The sequence below is a fragment of the Hemitrygon akajei genome, chromosome 23, assembly GCF_048418815.1.
Source record: "Hemitrygon akajei chromosome 23, sHemAka1.3, whole genome shotgun sequence".
Classification (NCBI taxonomy): Eukaryota; Metazoa; Chordata; class Chondrichthyes; order Myliobatiformes; family Dasyatidae; genus Hemitrygon; species Hemitrygon akajei.
Window position 1 is genome coordinate 22,710,357 of NC_133146.1, and position 18,624 is coordinate 22,728,980.

The 18,624-nt window shown below is 39.8% G+C and overlaps 1 protein-coding gene across 5 annotated transcripts in view; it reads right to left on the bottom strand.

Annotated features, from left to right (window-relative positions):
* Positions 1–3,789: 3,789 nt before the first annotated feature.
* The window catches only part of mypn (myopalladin), a 254,646-nt gene continuing 239,811 nt past the window's right edge, over positions 3,790–18,624 (bottom strand). For all 5 annotated transcript variants that reach the window (XM_073027204.1, XM_073027203.1, XM_073027205.1 and 2 more), the window contains 3 exons: positions 12,276–12,441; positions 10,268–10,401; positions 3,790–5,136 (listed from right to left, as the gene is read on the bottom strand). In XM_073027204.1, coding sequence (XP_072883305.1) covers positions 4,970–5,136; positions 10,268–10,401; positions 12,276–12,441 — 467 coding nt within the window. In that variant the 3' untranslated portion in view covers positions 3,790–4,969. The remainder of the gene's footprint in view (positions 5,137–10,267; positions 10,402–12,275; positions 12,442–18,624) is intronic.

Here is an 18,624-nt window from a genome sequence, read left to right on the forward strand (position 1 = left end):
GTAATTTTTTATGGAGTAGTATTTTAACATTTGTAACACTCCTACGGTATATTAATTTGTAAGGTGCTGTATGATAATACTATGTATATTGTATGTTGTGGATTTTATACATTTGTATTTTTTTGGTAATTAGTTAATTGTTAAAATTTTGCTCATAACAGCCCAAATTTTTTGTTTGGAGGAAGGTGTTACATACCCCATGGGTATCTGGTGACTGTCTTGTGACCATGATGTAATTGAGTATCTGGTGAGCATGATGTAATGGTCTTGTGATGCAGGGGTGATGTCATTTCCCACCAGAGTGAGGTCACGTGATGACATGTTCTCAACAGGTATAAAACGGGAAAGCCTGCTGTGACGCAGGAGGTTTGTGTTGAGTCGTCGTTTAATTTGTCAGTTACTCCGTTATGCTGCGTATTTGGTCTCATGACGCAGTTTTGTTTTAAAGTGGAGTTTTACTTTCTACTGTAAGGTACAGAATCGTTGTGCCAGCGGTTTTGTTAATTGCTGCCAGTTTGTTTGATGTATCTTTGATTTAATTTTAAAGTCTAAGTATTGGAGAGTGAAGATTTTACTGAAGTACAGGAACCCGAAGGATCAGGTAAAGTTTGTGTCATCGGCGGTAATACAGGATCGACCTTGTTGGATATTCATTCAAGAAGTAGTGACCTGCATTTGAGATAACCCCTACCTGTAAGAGTAGAAAGGGTTATGCAGTGTTCATTCACCAAGAAAAAGGTCAGTTCCTTTAAGCCATTTTTATTTCCTTCATCGTGCATCCTTCAGGCAAAGCATATTTCTGCTAGGATCAGCAGTAACATCGCGTTGTCGAGGAATTTATTATTTTAAGAAAGTCTCTCCTAATTGACTGTGTAAATCACTTGGACTTGGAATCGTATTTACCACGTTTAAAACCATGCTCGCATTTATCACTTTAAGACTGTGTTCACATTTACCATTTGAAGACTGTGTTCCAGAGTTGCCGTATAACAGTTAACTTCCGGTTAAGTTAGTTGTTTGTTTAATTTTCATTCTTATTGAGCAGAGTTTAATAAATGTTAATTCGTTTATAAAACTTGACTCAATTCTATATTCATTGTTGTTGGAGATGTACCGTAACACTGACCTTACAGTGGATGAGCAGTTAGGAAACAATGACAACTCCTTAAGTTTTAAGATTGCCACAGATAAGGCTATGTATGGACCTTGTGGGAGAGTATTAAATTGGAGCAGGGCAAATTACGAGAGCATTAGACAAGAACTAGAGAGAGTTAATTGGGAACAGCCATTTTGTGGCAAGTCCACAACCGACATGTGGAGGGTATTTAAAGACCAACTGCACAGAGTACGAGACAGGTAAGTTCCAGTCAGAGGAAGGACAAAGAGGGGAAGTTAAGAGAACCTTGGATGTCAAAGGAGGTTATGTATTTAGAAAAAATAAAATATGTAAAGGGTAGAAACCTAAAATCAAACAGTGCCCTTAAAGTGTGTAAATAAGCTAGAAAATAACTCAAGAAGTGAGGAAAGCCAGGAAGGGCCATGAAATGTCTTTGGCAAGTAGGATTAGTGAATCCCAAGACATCCTATACATAGATCAAGAGCAAGGGAATAACTAGGGAGAAGGTAGGGCCACTCAAGCATAAAGGAGAGGACATTTGCTTGGATGTGGATGATGTAGGTGAGGTCGTAAGTAAGTACTTTACATTAGTATTTACTAAGAAGGACATGGAAGATAGGGAGATCAGTGCTGAGTATATTAAAATGCTAGGGCATTTTGAGATAAGGGAGGGGGTAGAGTTGGGTCTCTTAAGAAGCTTTACTGTAAGCGGATAAGACCCCAGGGTATGATGGGATATACCCCAAGTTATTAAGAGAGGCTGGGACCTTAACCAATTTCTGTGTCTTCTCTAGCTACAGGCGAGGTCCTGGAAAACTGGCAAGTAGCTAATTTTGTTTTATTATTCAAAAAGGGTACCAGAGATAATCCTGGAAATTATAATCCTGTGAGTATCACATCAGTGATAAGGAAGTCACTGGAGAGAATTTTTAGGGATATGATTTATGAGCAATTGGAAAACCATGGCCTAATTAGGAAGAGCCGTCAAGGCTTTGTGTGGGACAAGTCATGCCTTAGATTTTTGACAAAGTGATGAGGGTGATTGATGAAGACAGAGCTGTGGATGTTGTCGACATGGAGTTTAGTTAAGGGTCCTCATGGAAGGCTCATCCAGAAGATTAAGGTGCATGGGATCAATAGTCAATTGGCTGTTTGAATTCAGAGTTGGTTTTGCCCTTAGAAGACAGAGGGGAGTGGTGAAGGGACTTATTCTAGCTGGAGGTCTGTGATTAGTGGTGTTCCAGAGGGATCTGTGCTGGGACCTCTGCTGTTTGTGATGTTTATAAATGACCTCAATGCAAATATAGATGGGTGAGTTAGTAAGTTTGCAGATGATACAAAGATTAGTGGTGTTGCAGATTGTATAGAAGACAGGCAAAGAATAATGAGATATACAGTAAGTCAGCTGCAGATATGGGCAGAGGAATGCAGATGGAGTTTAACCCAGCCAAATGTGAAGTGCTGCACTTTTGTTGGTCAAATGTAAAGAGACAGCACACTGTTAAGAGCAAGACCCTTGACAGTGTTGATGAGCAGAGGGATTTTGGGTTCCAAGTTCATAGCTCCCTGAAAGTGGCTACACAGGTTGATAGGGTTGTTAAGAAAGCATGTGACATGCTTGTCTTTATTAGTTAATGCACTGAGTTCAGAAATCAGAAACTTATATTGCAACCTTATAAAACGCTAGCTAGGCTGCACCTGGAATATTGCATACACTTCTGGTCATCCCATTATAGGAAGGATATCAATGCTTTGGGAAGGGTGCAGAAGAGGTTCACCAGGATGCTGCCTGGATTAGAGGACATGAGGCATTAAGAGGATGAGAGTTTGGATAAGCATAACTTGTTTTCTTTGGAGCGGCAGAGACTGAGGGGAGAACCACTAGAGGTTTGTAAGATAATGAAAGACATAGATAGAGTAGACAGCATCTTTTTCTTGGGGTGAAATGTCTTAATACCAGAGGGTACTTAATGTGAGAGGGGGTAAGTTCAAAAGAGCTGAGAGGAACAAGTTTTTTTTACACAGAGAGTGATGGGTGCTTTGGGTGGTGGTAGAAGCAGATAAATTAGGGACTTTTCAATAGGTACATAAATGTGAAGGAAATGGAAGGATATGAAAATTGTGTCGACAGAAGGGATTAGTTAGTATAGTTGGCCATTTGTTTAGTAATTTAATTGGTTCAGCACAACCTTGTGGACTGAACAGCCTGTTACAGTGTTGTTCTGTTCTATGTTCTGGAATCCCTTATTTGATCTGAAAGATAGTGAGGTATAAAGGCTTATCTGCCCTCTATCTTTCAGTCCAGATGAAGGGTCTTGACCTGAAATGTTGACTGTCCATTTCCCTCAGATGTTTGACTTGCTGAGTTCCTCCAGCATTTCCTGTGTTGATTCAGCTAAAAGGTGTGGATAAAAGATAATTGTTTTTCTAAATCGACTGGATCTCTTTTAAATCTGCATTATCATGGAATAGGGAGTTTCAATTTCCATCATTGTTGTTTGTCATAAGTGTGAAAATAGAGCCACTCAAGTATTCTAGCTCCTTAAATGAAAGAAATGTATTTCACTGAGCAGAGGCAAATATGACATGCACTTTAAATGTAGTAATTGTGTTTCATGTTTTCCATACTGCCAATCCATGCAAATCCACAACTTCAAAACTTGTTAGAATAAATAAAACTTTATTCACAAGATAAACAATCCATTATTTCTTTACAAGTGCAAGCATACATTAATGTTTTGATTCAAGCCAAAGATCCATTCTTCCTGCAGTTAGTATATTATTTAAGCTTGTCTCTGCTGAATCAGGGAAGCCCCTGGAAACCACTAAACACATGATCAATGTGAAAATACCTGGAAAAAATAACCGCTGTTTTGGATCAGTTCTCATAGTCAGTGGGTTAAGTGGGTATGTGTGGCAACTTATTACCTAGCAAGATATGTAAACAAATCAGATTGTAATGGTTAATATGTATTCCTTAGTTCATTGAAAGCTGTGTCATGTGTGAATCCAAACAGAATTATGGTTTCAGGTGAAAGTGTCCCCTGCTCATTGAGAATGAAATGGGGAAAATGTTTCTCGCACTGTACCAGTAGCCATATGGCGAACTTAATACCAGCTAAAGCAGTTGAAGGTAAAGAATGATGGGAATCTCACAATTTTATGATTAGCCATTTTATGTTTAGATATGTAAATTACTCACAAAGGAGTTTGGAAAGAAAATTAACCTTTTTAATAGACAATCAAAAGTAATTTGCATTGTTATCAAGGAACACAAATACATGAATAAACTTGTCCACTGCAGTCAACGTTTAACTGGTGCAAACAAATAGATGCATTGTACCAGCATGTAACATCATATTAAAGACAATTATGCTAATTAAGCAATGGTTTTGAGGAGTGTCAATGAGCCACATGCAAGTGAAAGAATCTGCTTGCAAACCAGGACCAAACATTTCATATTGTACCCATTAACACTGCTCACCTTTTCTTTATCACATTGCTTTTGAAAGTCTCTGCAAAATGGAAAATTGCTGGGGATTGACATCTAATTTACCTTGATTACTGAACATCTAGTAGCTTATTGTAACTGTGGCATTGCCAACATCTACATTCATAAATAGCATTTGCCATAATATTAAAAAGGAACTATAGAAATCATTATATTGTTTCTCTGTACTGTCTATATGCTAATTAAACATCATTTCAGCCTTGTTGCATATAACATTCACAAAGGTACTAAGCTCTTGAAAAACAACTTTGTGTAAACGTTGATCATTTGATATCTATTATATTCACTGTTCACTAAGTTTTGCAGAAGCAAAAAATATTGAAATAACTTCAAAAGAAACTTCACAGTTCATCACTTTCCATCACATTTTGTTTGGTTGCAATCTGTGGAGTGTCCACTGATGGGGAAGCAGATTTCAAGTCAAGTCCTTGGATAGAAAAAGCAGCAAATCGACTGCTTGGAGGTTGTACTTTTCTTACTTGCTGTTTGATGTTCTGGTGCCATTGAGCTGTGACAACAAAAATAGCCAAGTTGAGCCTTTGCAACTGTGATGGTGAATTTTATGTTACTCTAATATTATAAGGAGCTGTATACCACCCTATCAAAAGTGAAACAAATGTTTCAGACAGCAATCAATACTCTTTAAATATGCACTCTACAAGTAAATTCACTACAAATGATAAGGCAGTAACAAAAACGGGCAATTATATTATTCCCCATAAAGCTTCTATCACCAAAACAGCGGAACAACAGGCCTCTGCTTCAGAAGCTGATTTAATGTTCTAATCATTACTTAATAAAATTAGTTTAAATCACCATTATAAAATCTCATTATTATGCAGCGTTTGCTAATGCTTTTGCATGAACTAAACTTAAAGTGACAGGGATGATTATTCCTGGTGCTTACCGATTTTTCACACAGTGGGTGGTGGAAGTCCAAAGTGATCTGTCAGAGGAGGTGGTGCAGGCCGATACAATTGCAGCATTTAAAGAAAATTTGGATAGTATTTTGATAGGAAAGGCACACAGGGATGTGAACCTAATGCAGATAAATGGGATTAGTGCAAGTAAGCACTAGAGTTGGTATAAGCAAAGTGTGCTGAATGGGCCCCTTTCTGTTTTGTATATTTCCATGATCCTATGAACATCACACCTGCAGTTCACTATTATCTCTGCCTGACAATCATATTATCAGAAAATCAGAAGTTGTTATAAAGTTCTAGAATCATAGAGCAGTATTGCACAGAAATGGGCCATTGGGCCCATGGTGTCCATACTGACCAATTTGCCTGGATTTGCTTCAGAACCTTCTGAGCCTTGTGTAATCAAGTGTCTGACTAAATGTTCCTTAAATGTAGTGATTGTGTCAAAGTGCAGCATTTCCTCTGTCAAACAGCTACAGATATCAAACAGTGTCTTTGTGAAAAATTTTCCCCTCTGATCCATCTTCACAACCTAAAACGATGACCTCTAGTTTTTGACACACCTATCTTAGGAAGAAGATTCTTACTATACATCATTACTATGCCTCTCATAACCTTATACACCTTAATCAGGTTACCTTTCAGCCTCCTTCATTCCAGTGAAGGCAAAACTAGTTGATACAACTTTTCCTTTAGTTAATTCCTCCAATCCAGGCAACATCCTGGTGAATCTCTCATGGTTTCCTTCTGGTACAATCAAATCACTTTTATATAGTGACCAGAATATACATGATGCTTCAAATGTAGCCTAAGCAGTGTTTTGTTAAGTTCCAACATGAACTCCAAAGTATTGTATTTTATGACCAGGCAAAGATGGCAAGCATGCCATTGGCCTTGCTTACCTGTGTTGCCACTTTCAAGGAACTATGAACATTCACTTAGTGACCTCTTTATTCGATACCTCCTGTACCTAATGTCCATGATCTTCTGCTGCTGTAGCTCATCCACTTCAAGGTTCGACATGCGTGTTCAGAGGTGCCCTTCTGCACATCACTGTTGTTACACATAGTTATTTGAGTTACTGTCACTTGTCAGCTTGAACCAGTCAAGTTATTCTCCTCTGACTTCTCTCATTAACACAACATTTTTGCCCGCAGAACTGCACCTCACTAAATGTATTTGTGTTTATCACATCATTCTCTGTAAACTCTAGACACTTTTGTGCATGAAAATCCCTGGAGATCAGCAGTCTCTGAGATACTCAAACCACCCTGTCTGACACCAACAATCATTCCACAGTCAAAGTCACTGAGATCACATTTCTTTCCCATTCTGATGACTCAGGTTCCAAGATCCAAGATTGAATCTAACAACAATTCTGCTTCTAGAACTTTAGGACTTCCTGCAAATTCCTCCTAGCGAATTGTCAGGATGGAGCTCCCAGGACTGGACACCATCTATTCCAGCAGACTCAGGAGGAAAGCAATCAGCATAACCAGAGTCAAGACACACCCCGGCCACTCCCTGTTTGACCCACTGCCGTCCAGCAAAAGGTTCAGTACTCTAAAAGCCAGAACAAATAGACTGAGGAACAGCTTCTACCCCAGAGCTGTGGCCTCCATCACACCACTCCCACAGACCAATGACTGAAACTGTGAGCACACACATGCACACACAAGGACTCAAATACTTGCACTTTGTGCATTTCTGTGATATTCTGGTGCTGCTGCAACTTATTTTCTGCTACTTGTCTATTTAATACTGTTTTTCTATTACTGTCTTGTTTTTATCTACCTCTTTGTTTGATTGCCTGAGAGGAAGCCAAACAGAGTTTCATTGTATCTATGTATAATGACAATAAAGATCAGTCATTCATTCATTCAAACCACACGATGTGCATTTCATGGTTTGAAGTGCCTTGCCAGGCCTCTTTTAATAGCTTAACTCAAAAAAGATACAAAGAAATCATATTGAAATTAAACTATGAATCAGTTTACTTACCTCATTAAATTTAAGGACCCTTAGACATATTGATGTATAGAGGGATCTTGGGGTGCAACTGCATAGCTCCTTGAAACTGCAACACAGTTGGATACAGCCTAAAGCTGGCATATGGCATGCTTGTCTTCATCAGTCAGGTGTTGACTATAAAAGTTGGGAAGTCATTCTGCAGGCTTATAAACTTTTGTTAGGCCATATATAGAGAATGGTGTGCAGTTCTAGTTGCCACATTAAAAGAAGGATGGAGAGTGTGGTGAACTACATATATCTGTCTGGACATGCCCCCCTCTGCTGACTGCTCCTGTGGCTCCTCCCACAGACCCCTGTATAAAGGCGATTGGAGGCACTGCTCCTCCCTCAGTCTCCAGGATGTTGTGTGATGGTCTTTTGCTGCTGATAGTGCTCTCTCCTCCAGCTAATAAAAGCCTATCTCTCGCCTCACGTCTCCGAGAGTTATTGATGGTGCATCAGACAGGCTTTGGAAAAGATACAGAAGGCACCAGGATGCCGCCTGTACAGAGAATATTAGCAAAAAGGAGAGGCTGAGCAAACTTTAATTATTTGCTCTGGAAGTCAGTAGCTGAGGGGTGACCTGATAGAAGTATATAAAATTATGAGAGATGTAGATGGTAAGTGTCTGTTTCACAGGATGGAAATATCAGATACTAGCGGGCATAACTTTTAAAAATGGAAAGTTTAAAGAAAACTTACATGGTAATTTTTCCCCTTCACATTGAGTGGTAAATGTTTCTAACATGCTATCAGGGAAAATGGTGGAAACAGATGTGATGCAATGTTTAAGAAGCATTTAGACACACATGAACAGGCTGGAATGATAGGATATAAACCACATGTGGGCAGATGTGCAGTTTAAACTGGCATTCTGGTTGGCACAGACATTGTGGACTGAAGGGCCTGTTCCTATGCTGAATGATTCTATGTTCTGTTCTATGTAATTCCATAATTTTTGTTTAAACCAAATGCTTATTTAAATGAACAGAACATCTGTCCCTCTCCCTTCTTTTAAACTCCTCCTACCTACCTCTCTATCAGTGATGTTTATACCATCATCTGCAAAGGTCCTACCATTTAGGATTCACCATCTAATCCTCTCTGACCCTGTACCCTCTTTCTCATATAAGACACTTCTAAAAATCTGCTACCTTGGACAAGCTTTAGACCACCAGCTGTAATGTAGGTCAGTGTCAAATTTTGTTTGTTATTTCTTCTGTGAAATGCATTTGTACCTTTTGCTATTTTAAAAGTCTAAAACAAATACACACTATAGATGATAATACTTGACATATTCTCAGTAATGTATCTCAACAGTGTCATTTCCTGGCAATATATTAATATTCCAGTCAAAGCTGTGTTGGTATCATGTGCTTTCAACTCAGCCATATGCAGAAAAAATGCTGTCCAGCGATATCATGGCCTCACTTTAACTTGACAATATTGGCAACACCATTATAAAGTTGTCCATAAGCCACTCCATGTCGGCTCTATCTCTGCTGCAATGAGCAACAACTAAGTTCCAATTTTGCAAATCTTGTAGAAGTTTGTGAAGTAATATCCTTTCCAGGAAAACCTCAACAAAACTCCATTAATTTAATAAAGGCACGTAACTTAACAATGTTCAGAGCCACAGAGTAATCCAGCTGGGAAACTATGTCTGTGCCAACTATCAACTATTCACTTAATTCCATTTATTTTCCCCATATTATCATAGACTTTCCCAAGACCCTATCACTCATCCACAAAGGGCAATTTACAGTGGGCAATTACCCTATCAACCATGTGGCTGTAGGATGTGGAAAGAAGCCTGAGCTTCACACAAACAGCATCAGATATCAGAATTGAACTTGGGTGTTTGTTGCTATGGGGGAGCTGCTCAACTAACTACTTCACTATAAAAGGGGCGTAGAAAGTATACAACTATCGCCTTTATTTCTATTCTCTTCACTAAAGGGTAGGGTAGATGCAAACTGAATGGTAATAGCACCAGCAACATTTTACAAACCCTGCTTCTGATGCACCATCAATAACTCTCGGAGATGGGAGGTGAACGATAGGCTTTTATTAGCAGCAAAAGTGACCACAACATTTTGGAGACTGAGGGAGGAGCAGTGCCTCCTATCGCCTTTATACAGGGGTCTGTGGGAGGAGCCACAGGAGCAGTCAGCAGAGGGGCATGTCCAGACAGGTATACACATAGTTTACCACAGCTTCCCTGCTTATGGTCCACATGAGAATGCCTTCTGAGGATCCTTTAGTGAATGCTTGGAGTTTGCATTCAATCCCTGTTCTTTGAGAGATACATAAACATCTCACTGAAAGTATTTGATTTGAACACAGGAAGCATGGGATGATCTAGCTGAGGGATTTGAGAATGATCAATGAAGTTGGTAGGGTAGATGCAAACTTTCCTCTGCTGGTGGATTTCAAAATCAAAGGACATAACTTTAAAATTAGAGCTAAGCCATTTAGTGGTGGTAAAGTCAAAAGCTAATGCTTCATTCAAAGGATGGAGGGAGTCTAAATTTATCCAAAAAATAGTTATTGAGTTTGGAGACAATTATAAAGTTCTAATCCATTAGATCTTTTTAAGGGTTACAGAGTTTAGAACCGAGATAGGGTGATACAATTACAAAGCTGCCCAGTATCACTGATGAAAATCCACTCTTATAACTGTTAACACTCAAGATACATACTAACCATATAAATCCAATCGAGCTGTGCAAGATGTGATTCCTGCTTCATTTTTGGCTGACACAGTATACCAGCCAGCATCCTCCTTCTTGGATGGTTGGATCAAGAGACAGACATACCCTGTAGGATCTCGGTGCATGCTGGGTGAAAATAAAGATCTGTTTTATTTGTCAAATGTGCATTAAAACATCCAATAATATGCACTACTTGTGTCAAATCAAATCAGAAAGGATTGTGCTGAGAGCAGCCTAGAAGTGTCACCACACTTCCAATGCCAGTACAGCATGTCCACAACCTACTAACCCTAACCTTTATGTCTTTGGAATGTGGGAGGAAAGTGGAGCCACCTGGAGGAAACCCACAAAGTCACAGGAGAATATATCAATTCCTTACAGACAGTGGTGGGAAATGAACCTGGGTCACTGGGGCTGAAAAGCGTTTACACTAACTGCTATGCTACTACGTCATCCCATATGCTACTGCACTGTTCAAGTAAGACAACTACATGGATTTAGTTAAATACATATAAAACTAATTGGAAAACCAGCAGATCTTCTTATGAAATGTCAATTGAAAATAAACCAGGTTAAATAACAAATATACAGTAAATTATAGCTCACAGATAATTTTATATCTTTTTCAGTTACATTATTTATTGTATTTTAGGAAAATAATTAACACATGATGTCAGATTGCTGAGTTTGTGATCTATGTGCAGAGGCTTTGGTAAGGTGGCTGAGCAACCATAGGATAAGCAAGTTAACAAGAGAAAGTCTGCAGACACTGGAAATCCAAGCAATACACACAAAATGCTGGAGAAACTCAGGCCAGGCAGCGTCTATGGAAAAGAGTAAAGTCGACATTTCAGGCCAAGACCCTTCAGCAGGACTAGAGAAAAAAGATGAGGAGTTAGAGTGGGAGGTGGGGAGAAAGAAACACAAGGTCGTAGGTGAAACTGGGGGGTGAGGGGTGAAGTAAAGAGCAGGGAAGTTAATTGGTGAAAGAGATACAGGGCTGGAGAAGGGGGAATCTAGTAGGAGAGGAACAAAAGGCCATGGAAGAAAGAAAGAGAAGGACGAGCACCAGAGGGAGGCGATGGGCAGGCAAGGATAAGGTGAGAGATGGAAAAGGGGATAGGGAATGGCGGAGGTGGGGGGGGGGGGGGGTATAACCGGAAGTTAGAGAAATTGATGTTCATGCCATCAGGTTGGAGGCTACCCAAACAGAATGTAAGGTGTTCCACAAGGTAAAGCTTTTTCTCTTTTTTCACCCAAAAGAAAATCAGGGTTGGTTGGTAATGACATTCAATGGAGCGGCATGCTCCTCTTGGGAAATCAGGGAGAACACAGATGTCCCTGACAGCTGTTTGCGGGACGTGTGTCCAGTTGCAGCTTTTCTCTGACCACATGGATCAATATAAACAGCAGCTGGAATCCGTGAAGAGAACACAGTATAGGAGGCAGAAGGTGTTATAGAAGCTTCAGGGAGGTGGTCACTTTGCATCTTCAGCCAAAGAGTAGATGGATGACTGCCAAAAGGGGCAGTTAGGCAGTGCATGTGCCCCTGTAGCTATTCCCCTCTCTAACATTATACAGTGTTGGATGCCTTCTAGGAGGAGGCTAGTGTCTCAGAGAAAAGTTAGTGGTACTAAGATTGGCTCTCCTCTCCAGCAGGGGAGCACAAAGTCTAGTTGAGAAGAAGTGACAGGGAACTCAATAGGCAGGGAGGCTTGTAATTTTGCTCACCTGAATCCAGAACTGTAGCTAACAGTCTTATACTGGCAACAGCAGGATAAATGTACTAGGTGAAGAAAAAGGATATAACCAGGCATCTGAAAGGGAGAGTTTCCCACTGGGTGCTAATTGTAAAGATAAATGCTCTTGAATCAAATGCAACATTTTATGCAAATTTCCAAGGTGCAATTCTAGCAGATGTAATTCCAACAGATACAAACTTATATTTTTAATCTTTAATATATTATATGGCCCTGCTGTAAAGAGGAGTTCAGACACACCTTATTCTTTCTCTGTTGGGCATGATTGTCTCATTGTCTTTCTTCCAAAAGATGAAGGGAGGTGGCATGCCCATCACTCTGCAGTCCAATCGGACTGGGTGGCCCTCTGCCACTCCTGTGTTCTGCAGTTTCTCAATAAACACTGGTGCCTTTGTGATTTCTTTTGCTGCAAAACCAAACCAAGCAAACAGAAACAAGAACAAACAAATATTTTAGAAGTACACTGATATTCCATATTTTATATTATTTCTACTCTTACTGCTTTTGCTACAATGATAACTTTCACCTTGTGTGACCATCAGCCTTCCTGATGGGGTAATGATATGATTTGTTTAATTTTAATACATTTTAATGTCATTTGGGGAGAATTCTGAGAAACAAAGTTGCAAGACTTTGCAAATGAGAAAAGGCGAGATGGCGCCAGAGGGTGCTTTCTCCCATCCCAGTTTAAATTCTTCTTTCTAATGCCTCTTCTTTCTTTTTCTGGAGACCTGTTGGAGTCTGCGATCTACAGCTGCACTCAAACTGTAGCACTTCACAGTGGTGGGTTCCCATTCTTGGAATTTGCCAATCAGCTGGGTTTCAATATCTCCAGGAGCAGCCTGAAGTCAGGTGCCTTCAGGGTATGGCTTAGCACGGCCCTGTGGACTCGATTTCTCACCTGTGTCATGAACTGAAGTGTCGCAGGAAACTGGAACATTAAAACAGTGGGTGCGGCTGCTGGAGGTCTCTGCAGTCAGGAGACCGCTTTCTCTCTCTCTCTCTCTCTCTCTCGATGGTGAGTGAGAGCTTGCTGTCGATTTTTGAGTTGGGGGAAACTTGAAATAAAAATGGTGCTTCAGACAGTGACATTGAAATTGTGAGCAATTTGTCTCCCCTCTCACTGTAGAAGGACTGGTACCTCTGATGCACCATCAATAACTCTCTGAGACGTGAGGCGAGATATTGGCTTTTATTGACTGGAAGAAAGAACAAGCAGTAATTGACCACCATACTACATCCTGGAGACTGAGGGTAGGGCTCAGGCCTCAATCGCCTTTATACCAGGGTCTGTGGGAGGAGCCATGGTCAGTGGGAGGAGCCACAGGAGCAGTCAGCAGGGGGGGGGCGTGTCCAGACAGGTATATGTAGTTCACCACAACCTCTTTCTCCCTTATTAGTGAGAGAGAGTCTGTGGCATGTCAAAAACAATAGCTTTTGTTGGACTGCAGATCGTAGTCTCTCAATAGCTTTGCTACTGCTTGCCTGGTGGATGGTGAGTACTGGAGCTTCCTGCTGGAATCGGTGGTGGGAGGGGGATGGGGGAGAGTTGATGCTTTTGCTTCTGCTAGTGCAGGAGAGGGGTCTTTAGGATTCTTATGTTTTTTTCTGTCATTCAATCTTTGGGGTTATTCTTCTGTTTTGTGGATGTCTGTGGAGAGTAAAAATTTCAGGTTGTATGTTGTATGCATTCTCTGATATTAAATAGAACCATTGAACTGTTGAAAATACTTCTGTTTTTCTTCTTCTGAACCTATCAACATCATAGGATAGCTATCGAAACAGACCAAGACAGCATATTTCTCTTCAGAAGTCCCACCTTGACTAATCCCAAACTCTTTAATATTCCTCCTTATCAAACTATTATTTTTACAAGGATTATTATTAACAATAGTTTGTAGCTGTACATTCAATGTTAGGTGTAATTTCCCCACCTGCTTTTGCAATAAGTTGCTCTTAGGTCCTGTATAGCTAGTGATTGAAGAAGATAGTTTAAGGTATTTTAGGGGCACTTTCACACAGCTGTTTGGAGCCCATTTCCTTATGTTCTTTGACAAAACCTTCTTTTACAGCAACAACATTTTACAATAGCTAAAATGATGAAATGCCTTTTATAAATAGATATCTGGAAGTTATTTTTTCATCCAAAGCACAGTAGTTTAAATTCGGATTACTTCCTCTGAAAGACTGTGGATGCAGGAACAAAGGAAAATTTTAAGGTTGTAATTAATAGATTACTTTAGGTAAGGATAACAATGGATATAAATCAAAGGTAAGTAAAGGAAGCTGAGATATAGATCAGCCAGAATTAGCACTGTCCCAATGGAATTACATGTCTGAAACAACACCATACACCGGTGAGGAGAAATAACTGAAAAGAACAGAAGAGAGGAACCAAGAGGGGCAAACACTATACAATTTCACTGAGTTGCTCAATATTATGAGTAATCAGTCAATGCATTTCACACAATCCTTTGAGAATTTTCAGAGCTCTGTGAATGTAATGGTACTTCTATAATTTCCCTCCAAGCATACAAATTGTTTTCAGCACTAAGTTGCAGTATTAGGAAATGAGCGGTAACAGAAGTAAATTGCAGGGGAGCCCACAAAGACAGCAGAGTATTGATGTGAATGTGAATGTGAGACCCCAAATCACCCTCACCACAGGCATTTCTGGATTATAGGAGGATGGGACTGTCTTGAGAAGTTTTTTACTTAGACTTCAGCCTGTCTTCTACCACAAGCATCACATGCCATTGACAAAATATCTGACAAGATAAGACACTTCGCAGGCAATCCTTCAAGGGATTCCAAAATGAAGAAATTGGGGACTGGTAAAAAGAGTGAGCACAAAAACAGGAAAATCACTTAAACCATCAGACATTTAAAAAAAAATCATGGCAGAGTCACAAGTTCTCATGAGGTCCAACATCTTGCGACCATACCACCTTCTCTTGGAAATGTACAAAAGGAACACAATTAAATTCAGATATATGCCACACACTATTATGATACTGATCCATATATGTGGTAATAGCGAAATAAATTCACTTCAATTTCCACAGAATATTTGGTATTTTGAAGAGAGACATGTATAAAGTTAACATAAAGATGTTAAAAACAGAGGAATCAAGCTAGGACAATGGCTATAATGTGGCTTGTGATATAATGGTTCAAGGGCCAGTTTAAATGAAAAGCTCTGACAAAACAGACCACCAAGCTACACACAGTGTTTTCTTGATTTCCTCTTTCAGCCCTACTGAATGTAGGATCTCCTCTAAGAATGACAAATGATAGTATTTAAGATATTTCGAGAAAATGTTGGTCAGCTCACAGGTTGGCCTCGTGAGATAGTGCAAAATGCTGCTTCAGTGTCACCATCATAATATAGGTAGAATGTATGATCTTCATTGTACTTTACCTCTACATTTGCCTAGAAATCTTGTCCTGCAAGGGGTTGCTGTCCAAGCTTAGTGCTTTACCTCCTGAGTGTCTAATGGCCACCAGCCGGTGTTTGAAGAGAAAGAAATGGGTGCAGATATCAAACGCTATCACTCTGTAGCTCTGTTTACTAACTGAGATGGGAAATATTGTAAAGGTGGGGATAGAAGAAGGATCTATACTTGTTTCAACATTGCACAGGTGTGCACAGCATCCTGGCTGAAAATTTTTTTCAGCATTTTTATTTTTGTCAGAAGAATGCTGACAGGAATATATAACTAAGCTCTTGCTGTACTTTAAAGTCTACGACCAACAACCACGTTAGTATCTCACAGCAACACCAACAGAAGGAAAGGCTCATAGAATGGAGGCACAGATAGAATGATTAGATTACTTTTCTATGATTGTGCATAGTTTATTTTTGAAATAAGTATTTTTTTGGACATTTTTATCTTTGTGTTATCAGCAATAAGTGGTTGTTGATAGATAACAAGCCAGAAACACAGGACTACTTTTGAAAGATGAAGTGCAGTTAAGGTTCCTGATCTCTTTATTTTCTCATAGTCTAACCAGAAAAGGGCTGTCTTCACTTATCTTCACTTCCTCATTTAGTTCTTTCACTTAGAACTCCTCTGAGTTTCTGCACTTTGGCCTCTTGAGTGATGTGGGGAGGCAATACCTACTTTCTCATATCAACATTATAGTGTAGCATAAAGGGTCCTACTAAATATCTTGATACCCTAGTATTTCATGGCTTCTTCAGTGCAGACCAGGCATCAAAAACACTGCTTGAGTTTGCCGGTGTTATAATTTACCAAATGACAGGGCAACTGCCAGGGTAAGCCTGCTCTGCATATGGATTATAAGAAAATAAGAATCCAAAGCAGGAGAAGGCCATTTAATACCTTGTGCCTGCCTCATCATGCTATGAGATCATGGCTACCTTTTACATTACATTTGTTTCCCTGTGCAGATTTCTTGATTTGTTTAGATATTAAGGAAATTAATCATCATCATAAAAATACTCAGTGACAGAGCATCCACAGTATTCTCAGACAGAATACTGCAAAGATTCACTAAACCCCAGGTGAAGAGATTTCCTCTGTCCTGAATGGACATCCCTGATTTTGAGATTGATGTACAGCATCAAAATAGGCTCTCTGCCCAACTCATCTGTGCCAACCTAGAAGCCTAACTAATCTAGTCCCACCTGCCTGCTTTTGGCTGTTTACCCTTCTAAAGCTTTCCAGGCATGTAACTGTCCAAATGCCTTATAGATGTAATTGTCATCTCTATCACGTCCTCTAGCTGTTCATTCCATACACTCAGCATCCTGTGTGTGAAAAGTTGCCCCTCAGATCCCTTTAAAAAGTCTATGAAAAGTCTTTGGGAAGTAGGATTAACGAACATATTAGAACATGCATCAAGAGCAGGAGTCAAGTAAGTCCACTCAAGGATAAAGGAGGGAATACGTGCTTGGAGCCTGAGGATGTGTGTGAGGTCCTGAATACTCTACTTACCAAGAAAAGTAGCATGGAGAATAGCAAGATCAGTGTTATTTATTTATTTAGAGTTACAGCGCTGAATAGGGCCTTTTGGGTCTACAAACCATGCCACTGGCAACTTACTGATTTAACACTAACCTAACCACAGGACAATTTACAACAACCAATTAACCTACTAACTGGTATGTCTTTAGAGGGTAGTAGGAAACCCAGGCATTCCTTTGGGGAGGATGAACAAACTTCTTACAGAGAACACCGGGATTGAACTCTAAACTCTAACGCCCCACCTGTAATAGCTATGCTATCATGGTGCTTGATAATTTGCTCAGGCATTTCAACATAAATAAGGAAGTAGTGTTGTGTCTCTTAAAGAACATTAAGGTGAGTAATCCCCCCAGGATCTGATGGAATATGTCCAAGGTTATTGAGGGAGGCAAGAGATGAGATTATTGGGGCCTTGACCAAAATTTGTCTGGCCTCCCTAGCTGCAAGCGAGAATCTGGGGGACTGGTGGGTAACTAGAGGAGTTCCATTATTCATGAAGGGAAATAGGATAATCCTGGAAACTCTAGACCAGTGAATCTCATGTCAGTGTTAGGTAAATTACTGAAGAGGGTTCTTAGGGATAGGATATTTGAACATCAGGAAATCCATGGCCTAACTAGGGACAATCAGCATGGCTTTGCCATGCCTTACTAACTTGATTTGAGTTTTTCAAGGAGGTGATAAAGGTGAATGATGAAGCTGTGGATGTTGTCTACATCAAATTTACTATGGTGTTTTAACAAAGTCCTTCATTGGAGATTCATCCAGAAGATTAAGATGCATGGAATTTATGTTGATTTGCCAATTTAGATTCAGAATTGGCTTGTCCATAAAAAACAGAGGACAGTGGTCAATGGGACTTATTCTGGTAGGAGGACTGTAACTAGTGCTGTTCATTGGTGATCTGTACTAGGATCTCTGCTGTTTGTGGCACATATAAAAATGACCTGGATGAAAACATAGTAACTAAGTAGGTTAGTAGGCTTGCAGATGATAGAAAGATCATGGATAGTGTAGAAACTCGCAAAGGATACAGTGTGATATAGATCAGTTGGAGACATGGCAGAGAAATGGCAGATTTAGATTAACCCAGCTAAATGTGAAGTGTGACACTGGGAGATCAAATGTAAAGGAACACGGTACTTTTAACAGTGCTGATGTCCAGAGGGATCTTGTAGTCCAGGCCCATAGCACTCTGAAAGTGGTTACATAGTCTGATAAATGGCAAAGAAGGCAAGACGGCATGTTTGCCTTTATTGATCAAGGAATTGAGTTCAAGAATTGGAATATTGCTGATTTATAAAATTCTAGTTACAACATAGAACCTGGAATAACATGATATTCATGGCCCTTCAGTCCATGATGTGTCAACCTATTAACCTACTGTAAGATCAATCTAACCCTTTCCTCCTACATAGACTCAATTTTTCTGTCATCCATGTGCCTATCTAAGAGTTTCTTAAATGTCCCTAATCTATCTGATTCTACCATCACCCATGGCAGTGTCCATGTACTTAGCACTCTCCTTGTGAAAAATAATACCTGGGACATTCATCCTATACTTTCCTCCAATGACCATAAAATTATGCCCCCTTGTT